This window comes from Ruditapes philippinarum, unplaced genomic scaffold (genome assembly GCF_026571515.1).
Source record: "Ruditapes philippinarum isolate M1 unplaced genomic scaffold, ASM2657151v2 ctg1215_1_1_1_1, whole genome shotgun sequence".
Classification (NCBI taxonomy): Eukaryota; Metazoa; Mollusca; class Bivalvia; order Venerida; family Veneridae; genus Ruditapes; species Ruditapes philippinarum.
This window is the reverse complement of record NW_026863993.1, coordinates 216,877-227,092: the sequence shown is the minus strand read 5'-3', so window position 1 is coordinate 227,092 and position 10,216 is coordinate 216,877. Positions and strand designations below refer to the sequence as shown.

At 34.0% G+C, this 10,216-nt stretch overlaps 2 protein-coding genes across 3 annotated transcripts; one reads left to right on the top strand and one right to left on the bottom strand.

Annotated features, from left to right (window-relative positions):
• Nucleotides 1–6: 6 nt before the first annotated feature.
• LOC132724039 (kelch-like protein 12) lies at nt 7–6,090 on the bottom strand. Of its 2 annotated transcripts, none has more exons than XM_060708850.1 (4): nt 5,940–6,090; nt 5,218–5,351; nt 4,659–4,743; nt 7–1,501 (listed from the first exon to the last, which is right to left on the bottom strand). In XM_060708850.1, the coding sequence occupies exons 2-4, from the start codon at nt 5,347–5,349 to the stop codon at nt 756–758; spliced, it is 963 nt and encodes a 320-aa protein (XP_060564833.1). In that variant the 5' UTR covers nt 5,350–5,351; nt 5,940–6,090; the 3' UTR covers nt 7–755. The 2 variants fall into 2 exon arrangements, with proteins under 2 accessions (XP_060564833.1, XP_060564834.1); XM_060708851.1 differs by lacking the exon at nt 5,940–6,090 and adding an exon at nt 5,671–5,877.
• A 263-nt stretch (nt 6,091–6,353) lies between these two features.
• Nucleotides 6,354–10,216, top strand: LOC132724038 (uncharacterized). Its single transcript, XM_060708849.1, has 4 exons — nt 6,354–6,745; nt 7,635–7,748; nt 7,856–7,940; nt 8,293–10,216. Exons 2-4 carry the CDS (start codon nt 7,638–7,640, stop codon nt 10,137–10,139), a joined length of 2,043 nt encoding a protein of 680 aa, XP_060564832.1. The 5' UTR covers nt 6,354–6,745; nt 7,635–7,637; the 3' UTR covers nt 10,140–10,216.

Here is a 10,216-nt window from a genome sequence, read left to right as displayed (position 1 = left end):
TTGTAGAAATCGGGAAAATGAAAAATGCGAATACATGTAGTAAATTTATCAAGGAAGAGTATCAGACACTTGTTCGCTTTAATTGCTCCCGGAAATATGATACAGTGTTACTTGAATTTCTTTATGACATCATACACTGACAAAATGGATATCAAAAGTACAGACTGTTAACCAAATTAAATCCTCAGTGTAGTTACATAATCATTTACACTTTCACCCGCCGCTTGGTTTCGTTTGTGAGATCTAAATCGTTCAGCTATAATCAATGGCTTTGGGTTAAGATGTTTATTCAATAATTCACAAAGATCGTCACATGTCTGTGTTGAAGGTTTGTCCGGTGATGTCAAATTTCGAAGTAACCCGTAAGTTTTTTCTCCAAGTAAAGTTAATAAAGCTGGAACTTTTTTCTCATCGTCTATTTCATTTACTAAAAAGTACTGTTCTAAACGTTCTTGATAGCATGTCCATGATTCTGAATTGCCATCAAATCCAGATAAATGTCCAATTAATGCAGCCATTTTAACACTTATAAATTAAATCCAGAATTTTACACATATTATGAAATAGATAAAATCCCCGAAATTTAATGTTCAATTATCCTCGTCGCCAGATTGTTATGTTTTCTATAGAGAAGTAACACGTCTTTAATGCTGAACTATCGTTTATTAACTGATCTGATACAGATCGTGGCATGCTTAGATAAGGTTAGTAGGCGGGGCCTATTAGTAATACATTCTGACCAATGAATAACAGAGTTATACACAACAGTGACCTTCCCCTTTAGTAAAATATAACTCAGGTTTTGTGTTCCGTATGCCTGAAATATTTCTATAAAGAATGTCGTTGCTGTTTTCAGGAATCAGTTTATACCACGTGTCGTTTTGAGGATTAAAGCACAAAAGGGAACCTTTCTCACCGGTCATGAGCAAAACATCACATTTACATTCACCTCCATGTAACGTGCGTTCCACATTGCTTGAAACCATAAAATCATTTAATATGCCAACACAAGAAGCTTCCCGTAAAAGAGAATCGGTAATATCTTGTATATCAATTGTGTCAAAGAGTTCCTTAACATTTGCTTTTGTCTCATCCGAGTTATTTCTGACCCAGTGCATTAGAAACGATAACCGTTCGTCCATCGATACATAAGAGAGTCGTTCGTCAGTAAATAGCTTTTGGATTAATTCCCTTGAAAAGTACAGTGCATCTTGGGTTTTGAAAACTTCGGGCAGATGGCTTTCTACATATTCCATACAGTTTGGAACTTCGAAATTGTACACCGAAGATAGTTTCAGTACGTATATGTACGTTTCTTTCGTAATTTCAAAATCACGAAGCCAATTGATGCAAGTAATTTTAAGACCTTCAATCATAAAGTATTCCGCTTGTTCAAGAAGTAGCTCTACATTGTCTATGTTTATATCTGGCACAATGCCATATAGGTACATTATTGCCATCTCAACTGAATTTGGCGTACCAACACTTACATCCACCAGTCCTGCAATAAATGAGATCTTGTTTATTATAAAATTCTCCACAAAATAATGTTGCACTCCACATGTGTCATGAGCAACGTGTCAGAAACGTGTCTTATATCATTTCCATAATAACAACAATAACCAAATACGTGTATTACATCAACTAAGACAACACTAAATATTTAAATCAGACAAAGCACTTAGATTTGTATCAATTATTTTGTTTCATTTACTAAGATTGAAGTATATCGCACTCAAGTTCTGTTATTTAGGTAAATGTCTATTTTTATGCCCCCACAATGTGGGAGCATATAGCATTGCACTTGTCCGTCCGTCCGTCCGTACGTCCCGAAATCTTGTGAACGCAACTCCTCTTAAACCGGATGGCAGATTCTGTTTAAACTTAAATGGATGAACAACCTTTATGTGTAGATGGTAGTAAAGGAAGGAATTTTCGCTGCGACCAAATTTAACAGAATTATGGCCCTTTGTTGATTTTTTCACTAGATACTATGTAAAAATTTTGTGAACGCAACTCCTCTTAAATCGGATGGCAGATTTTTCTGAAACTTACAGGGATGAACAACCTTATTGTGTAGATGGTAGTAAAGGAATGAATTTTTGCTGCAACCAAATTTAACAGAATTATGGCCCTTTGTTGATTTTTTCACTATATACTATGTAGAAATTTTGTGAACGCAACTCCTCTTAAACCGGATGGCAGATTTTGCTTACACTTACAGGGATAAACAACCTAAAGGTGTAAATAGTAGTAAAGGAAGGAATTTTCGCTGCGACCAAATTTTACAGAATTATGGCCCTTTGTTGATTTTTTCACTAGATACTATGTAGAAATTTTGTGAATGCAACTCCTCTTAAACCGGATGGCAGATTTTGCTTAAACTTTATGGGATGAACAAGCTTAATGTGTAGATGGCAGTAAAGGAAGGAATTTTTTTTGCTGCAACCAAATTTAACAGAATTATGGCCCTTTGTTGATATTTATGCCCCCACAAAGTGGGAGCATATAGCGTTGCACTTGTCCGTCCGTCCGTCCATCCGTCCGTCCATCCGTACGTCTGTCCGTTCGTCCGTCCGTCTGTCCGTACGTCTCGAAATCTTGTGAACGCAACTCCTCTTAAACTGGATGGCAGATTTTGCTTAAACTTCCAGGGATGAACAACCTTAATGTGTAGATGGTAGTAAAGGAAGGAATTTTCGCTGCGACCAAATTTAAGAGAATTATGGCCCTTGGTTGATTTTTTCACTATATACTATGTAGAAATTTTGTGAACGCAACTCCTCTTAAACCGGATGGCAGATTTTGCTTAAACTTCCAGGGATGAACAACCTTAATGTGTGGATGGTAGTAAAGGAAGGAATTTTTGTTGGGACGAAATTTAACAGAATTATTGCCCTTTGTTGATTTTTTTCACTAGATACTAATGTAGAAATTTTGTGAACGCAACTCCTCTTAAACCGGATGGCAGATTTTGTTTAAACTTCCAGGGATGACCAACCTTTATGTGTAGATGGTAGTAAAGGAAGGAATTTTTGCTGGGACGAAATTTAACAGAATTATGGCCCTTTGTTGATTTTTCACTATATACTATATTGAAATTTTGTGAACGCAACTCCTCTTAAACCGGATGGCAGATTTTGCTTAAACTTCCAAGGATGAACAACCTTTATGTGTAGATGGTAGTAAAGGAAGGAATTTTTGCTGCGACCAAATTTTACAGAATTATGGCCCTTTGTTGATTTTTTCACTAGATACTATGTAGAAATTTTGTGAATGCAACTCCTCTTAAACCGGATGGCAGATTTTGCTTAAACTTTATGGGATGAACAAGCTTAATGTGTGGATGGCAGTAAAGGAAGGAATTTTTTTTGCTGCAACCAAATTTAACAGAATTATGGCCCTTTGTTGATATTTATGCCCCCACAAAGTGGGAGCATATAGCGTTGCACTTGTCCGTCCGTCCGTCCATCCGTCCGTCCATCCGTACGTCTGTCCGTTCGTCCGTCCGTCTGTCCGTACGTCTCGAAATCTTGTGAACGCAACTCCTCTTAAACTGGATGGCAGATTTTGCTTAAACTTCCAGGGATGAACAACCTTAATGTGTAGATGGTAGTAAAGGAAGGAATTTTCGCTGCGACCAAATTTAAGAGAATTATGGCCCTTGGTTGATTTTTTCACTATATACTATGTAGAAATTTTGTGAACGCAACTCCTCTTAAACCGGATGGCAGATTTTGCTTAAACTTCCAGGGATGAACAACCTTAATGTGTGGATGGTAGTAAAGGAAGGAATTTTTGTTGGGACGAAATTTAACAGAATTATTGCCCTTTGTTGATTTTTTCACTAGATACTATGTAGAAATTTTGTGAACGCAACTCCTCTTAAACCGGATGGCAGATTTTGTTTAAACTTCCAGGGATGACCAACCTTTATGTGTAGATGGTAGTAAAGGAAGGAATTTTTGCTGGGACGAAATTTAACAGAATTATGGCCCTTTGTTGATTTTTCACTATATACTATATTGAAATTTTGTGAACGCAACTCCTCTTAAACCGGATGGCAGATTTTGCTTAAACTTCCAAGGATGAACAACCTTTATGTGTAGATGGTAGTAAAGGAAGGAATTTTTGCTGCGACCAAATTTTACAGAATTTTGGCCCTTTGTTGATTTTGAGTTTTCAACTTGTGGCACATGTAGTCCAAAAAATATTTGACCTAGAGTCATAAGATTGACAGAACAGTGGCGTGTGGGGGGGGGCTCCGTGTCCTATGGACACATTTCTAGTTTCATTATATACTATGTAGAAATTTTGTGAACGCAACTCCTCTTAAACCGGATGGCAGATTTTGCTTAAACTTCCAGGGATTAACAACCTTAATGTGTAGATGGTAATAAAGGAAGAAATTTTTGCTGCGATCAAATTTAAGAGAATTATGGCCCTTTGATGATTTTTAGTTTTCAACTTGTGGCACATGTAGTCCAAAAAATATTTGACCTAGAGTCATAAGATTGACAGAACAGTGGCGTGTGGGGGCATCCGTGTCCTATGGACACATTTTTAGTTTTATTTATATTTATCTTAGATATTAAAGAATTGATAGGCTTTTGAAATTAAAAAGACAGTTATTCTCAATACGAATAAGTATTCTTTACCTCTTTGTTTTTCTGTAAAGTTTGCACTCATTGCTCGTTGGAAAAAACGACTTGAAGCAAGCACGCATCGATGAAATCGTTTTGTCTGAAGAATACATGATAGGCATAATTATATTTTGTGCTGTAATAAAGCTAAAATATAGAGAAATAAAGAATCCATAACAACGTCCAAAGCGGCGAAATTTAAAATGTAAAGGGTCGGTTTGATAACCCTGTTCATGGACTGTACTGAAAAATGCAATCTACCGTCCAAGTTCCCTAGAATTTGCTCAAACAGAATCCAAAATTCAACATAAAATGGTGTTGTTTTTTTTTTTTGTTGTTCGAGTTCCAGATACCAAAGGCATTAAAACTTGTTTTTCCTCTTTGAAGACTATTCACTTATTTATATTGTTATTAATGAATTGATCTTCAACAATTTTTTAAAGGATATGGTTGAACTAATATTTTTAAAGAAAGGTTCAACAGTATAAACTCTGAGAATCAAGACTTAAAACTTACATCAATTTATAACGGAATTTATACGATTTATAAATACAGTATGAATAACTTTGTTTACCCATAATCCAACCTTCACAGTAAAGTCACACAACGGAGATTGATCATCAACTTGTTCGACGAGATATCTAAATTTGGAGTTTGGTCTTAAACCGCTATATTTTCTATCCCCATAATCAAGTTGTCCAAACATGGCTGAAATTGTAATATAACATTATGTTATTCTTATTGTTGTTGTTGTTTTTGTTATTGAAATATTGTATGCATATTTAAGACACTAAAACTAGAAATTGATTATTAAGGATATCTTTAAAATACATTTACTATTGCCTTAAATTAAACATTTCAACACAATTAAGTTTTAAAAAACTTTGGTCTAATTCGTTAGGAATTTCATTTACTTGTAGAGATAAGATTTCTTTGTATAAAATTTATCGTACTTTTAAAAATACACACATCAAGTTTTTTGATGACTAGCAATTAATTATACAGAAAAGAAAGTACAACATTTTACCTTACAAACTTATAAAAATCGAGGCCACAGTATGCGAGATACAAAGCTTAATAACAAAGATAACGAATAGAGTATGCTTTAAATCACTTATGAATCATGCATGTGTTGGAACTATTTTAAGACTAGATAGAGATAAATTTATTGTGAAATACAAAACTGGTGGTTTTCAACAAGTTGTAGTTCCATGTCGTTCGTTCTATTATTTAACTGTAAACATTTTGACTATTTCACGGATATATGATTACAGGAAAGAAAAGATTATATTTTACCTTATTCACTTGTAGAAATCCAGGCGTTCAATCAATTAAGATTTTATCAGCTAAAACTAATTCCTCATTTTAAATATCCCTATACCAGCTATATAAGCTGTTATGTTCAACTTTACCACTAAGATAGACCTTCAGTGATAAATATTTCATTTATTTTTAGATGAATCATTTTAAGATATTTATAGATTAACAATGTATGAGATCTTATCTAGACGACATAAACTTCCTTTCATGGAATTCCAAGCTATTTTTAGATGTTACGTAATTTGTATAAATCCTATCGTTAGAAACGTGAAGGTAAGAATTTACAAAATAAATCCTAAATAGAATTACATAGCATCTATACATGTACTATGTAAAGATATATATTGATTTATAAGGAAATAATTTGTAATTACACCAATTCAATATCGCAAGTGTTTTTATTGTTTACCGAACGGTAATAAAAACGAAAATGGATAAACCGAAAGTGTATTTTTATTTACATGTAATCGCGGAAATATGTAATGCATTTGGCGTAAAGACTTTTCGTTAGGCAACAAGGGAATCGTTGAAGTGCAATTATTTAAACAATTTCGAATACAACATGAAAGGCATTTATTATTTTTGTGAATTGAAATAATTTGAGGCAACTTTCAATGTGTAAACTAAGTTTTAAATAAATTTTTATATGGTGAATAGACAAAGGAGAGGAGTTGACAAAAATTAAATGTTTGTTTACGTTTTACAGAGTTACAGTAATTGATAGACAACAACAGAGTGGCATAGTCGTATTATATAACCTCTTCGGCACTGAAACAAATACCGTAAGTGTAACGTCTTTTATCATGTCCCTATATATACTGTGCAGCTCTTAGTTCACGGTACTTAACGCTTTGAAACAAGACATAAAACAACAAATGAAACTTATGGTACAAAAATTGTCATAAGCTATAACATATAGGTATTGTCTGCTGTATTGCACAAGGAAACAACAATATATTCAGTCAAAGTCAATTTTAATGGACCAAACGTAGACCGTATGTCGGCCATTTTGAAAACAGTATGTCATCATTTAAATCGTGGTAATGGTGTTACATTTCAGTTTTTTTCATGTTTTGGTTAAAATTTCTACTTGTTATTTTGCTTGATTTTAAATATTAAAATTATGCTTACTTGTAACTCAAAATTTATTTTTTTAACAAGCAAGAACATTTCGAAAATGATGATTGTTTCAGACATATGCACAAATTTAACAGACTATTGTTGCTTCTTGCAGAAATTTGTAAAACGTTGTTCTGTTTTACGTAAAAGTCTAGAGATTTAAAATATTTTCCACATAAACTTTGTTGTTTAGGTATTTGAATAAAATATGTCAATTCTGACCAATTTTAACACTGGTAACATGAAAATATGTCATTACCGTGAAATAAGTGATGACGCGGAATTAGTGATGTTGAGTATATTATGAATAATGATATTTAAATTATCACCTTCGAAATATCATTTTATGATATTATGGTTTGAGAATAGGCACGTTTTGGATCAGTAGCTTGCCTTTTCTACACATGCGCATGTTTTTGCGTAATTTTGTCGATTGGTACATAACAAAATGTTATTGTTGTTGTTGTTGTTGTTTTTTTTTTTTTTTTTTTGGGGGGGGCGGTTGTTTGTTTGTTTTTTCGTAACAGAAAAACATAATATGTTTTTTCACAGGATATGGAGGTTCAAGAAGACAAACACGACCCTGAGTCAAATTTTGAGTGTCTTGTTCATCAAGTTGAGGAGCAATCCGAGTTTTGTGACGTCACAGTCACAATGGGTGATTGGGTAAGTAAACAAAAGTCTAAATACATATCATGCATTTTCTTAATCCAAATTTATCTGAACGTCATTTGCCACAATATGCTTATCATTAAGTTGAATTTAATTTTCAGAGAAAAAGATTTCATAGATGTGTGCTTACAGCAAGTCTTCTATTTCGGTCCATAATAGAAACACAAATTGCGTACTCGAAAATAGGTAATGCTTTTGAGTGTTTGTTTGTTTGTTTGGTTAATTGGGTTTTACGTCTTACCGACACAGTATAGGTCATATGGCGACGTTCCAGCTTTACTGAAGAAGACCTCAGGTGCCTTTCCGTGCATAATTTCGGGCACGAACGAACAACGGACGCCTGAGTAGAAACAAAGTTACGTAAGCAATCTAGATAGATAACGCTGTACCTTAAAAAATAATCTATAACTTGAAATGTATGTTGACAATTATTAATTCAATGCATCTTTTTGTGAATTTAGAAAACTATAAAATACCGTTTATTTTGTCCTAAGATTTCAGGAGTGCCACTTTCATTAAAGATATTTCAATTTTCTAGGCAACTATGATGGGAAAACTGACAGAATACAGGATACGGAAATTGAGATAAAGATTAACATGTCTCCTGATGTTGTGGAGATGGCAGTCATGTTTATGTATGGAAAGATTCCTGAGTTTACTATCGCGAATATAGGTGACCTACTAGAATTAGCAGAATACCTCAAAATAAAAGAGCTTAAGGATGCGTGTGTAGATTGGTTTGATTCTGTAGATTATTCAGACATAAACTGCATCTATGTTATACAACTATCGAAAAAGTATGATTTCGAAATATCTGCATGTATCGAATATATCGAAAGTCACATACCAGAAACATTTGAACACACCGATGCTGCTGATCTTCCAAACGATTTAGTTCACCGTCTTTTCACTGATGAAAGATTTTCGTACGTACAAATAGACGACAAATTAAATTTCCTTCTAAAATTGGCAAATAATTATCCTAGTGAGTCGACGAAAGACTTTGTTATCAAATTGTTTAAAACACTTGACTTATCAGAAGTAACGCCTTCAACTTGGGAGACCGCTAAAGCAGATGTAATGTTTAATAAGATAATCAATTTAGAAACTAAAGTCAGACAGACTGACCAAGAAAATTCTAGAAAGTATGTGCTGATAATGTCTTCTGATGAAGATTATTTTGTTGGATTAGATCTACGGAATGATCGTTGGTACAGACTTAACTCTAGTTACTACGACCAATATCCTTACGAAGAATTATGGGGAGAAATTGCTGGTGTAAGAAATGATAACCCCGAAGTGTATTTCAAAGAACGTGATTTTGATGAAGACGATTTGATCACTGTAGACCTTGAATCTGATGAGATACATAGATATCTGCCTCTGATGGAATATGATGATGTTCCAAATGGAGATCTTGTTGATGTAGATATTACACATGTTAATATCACAAATGATACATTGGTCGCAATAGTAAAAAAGACGATTGAAATATATGAAGAATCTTGTAGTTCCGATAGCGAAACAGAATGTGTCTGTTCAAACCGCGAAGAAGAAAATCAAAGTGATATTAATGACGTTAGACAACCACAGTTTTTACCTGAAAATATTCCGGATACTGGTACAAGTGATGTTTCGTGTGTGATAAATACACCTGAAATATCTATAAATGAACAATCATCATCATCATCAGCATCATCATCAAGATCTTCTTCCATATCTGGCAATAAACGAGAAGATAAAATCAACTGCACCAGCGTATACGTAGGAAAGACTTCAGATGAATATGTTGAAATGCGTTCACTGTTTTCCTTTCGGAAAGAAAACATTACTCAAATATGTATGAATAATCATTCTGTCTTAGCTCTACTGACCAAATCGGACAAGCATTTACATGTGATCCTGTATGACCTAGTGGAGTGTAAGATGGACAGGGTACTATCATTATCCGTGCAGAAAGATAAGTACGAAATTTGTCCGGCTAAAAATGGATTTCTTTTGCATAACAATACATGTTGTTACTGTTTTACGAAAGCAGCGACGCCAATCTTCTCAGGGAATTATAAGGTCGAGAAATTTATGCTCGAAAATAGGGAAGAGTGGATGGTGAGGTATCTGTTTCAATGTGGAGTTTGGATAAGAGTCTTACGCAGAAGCGTGCATAATGATATCGAGCTTCAATACATATTTCATGAAGAATTAGCAGATTATCATTCTTCAATCGATGTCAACTGGAGGAACGTGTCAATGCCCAAAGATAAGGGACTATTCGATAAAATTGTGAACTTGAAGAATATTTTCATAGTCCTCCTTTCAAAAAGTAAACTTCGGTGTAATATTGAATGTCCGCATTGCAAGTTCTCGGACGAGTCAGATTTTTACTAAATATGACATGCCACATATGAAAGTTCATTGAAAATAACGCAAATGATATAAGGATTTCAAATATATACACATTTTTA

Bases quoted from the DNA above. Each gene is read 5' to 3' on its own strand.
- LOC132724039 (XM_060708850.1), bottom strand. From the start codon at position 5,349: ATGTTTGGACAACTTGATTATGGGGATAGAAAATATAGCGGTTTAAGA. The intron at 4,744-5,217 runs GTAAACAAAGTT...TGTATTCTTCAG, and splicing joins CTGTGAAGGTTGGATTATGG to ACAAAACGATTTCATCGATG. The intron at 1,502-4,658 runs GTAAAGAATACT...CATTTATTGCAG, and splicing joins CTTTACAGAAAAACAAAGAG to GACTGGTGGATGTAAGTGTT.
- LOC132724038 (XM_060708849.1), top strand. From the start codon at position 7,638: ATGGAGGTTCAAGAAGACAAACACGACCCTGAGTCAAATTTTGAGTGT. The intron at 7,749-7,855 runs GTAAGTAAACAA...TTTAATTTTCAG, and splicing joins CAGTCACAATGGGTGATTGG to AGAAAAAGATTTCATAGATG. The intron at 7,941-8,292 runs GTAATGCTTTTG...TCAATTTTCTAG, and splicing joins AATTGCGTACTCGAAAATAG to GCAACTATGATGGGAAAACT.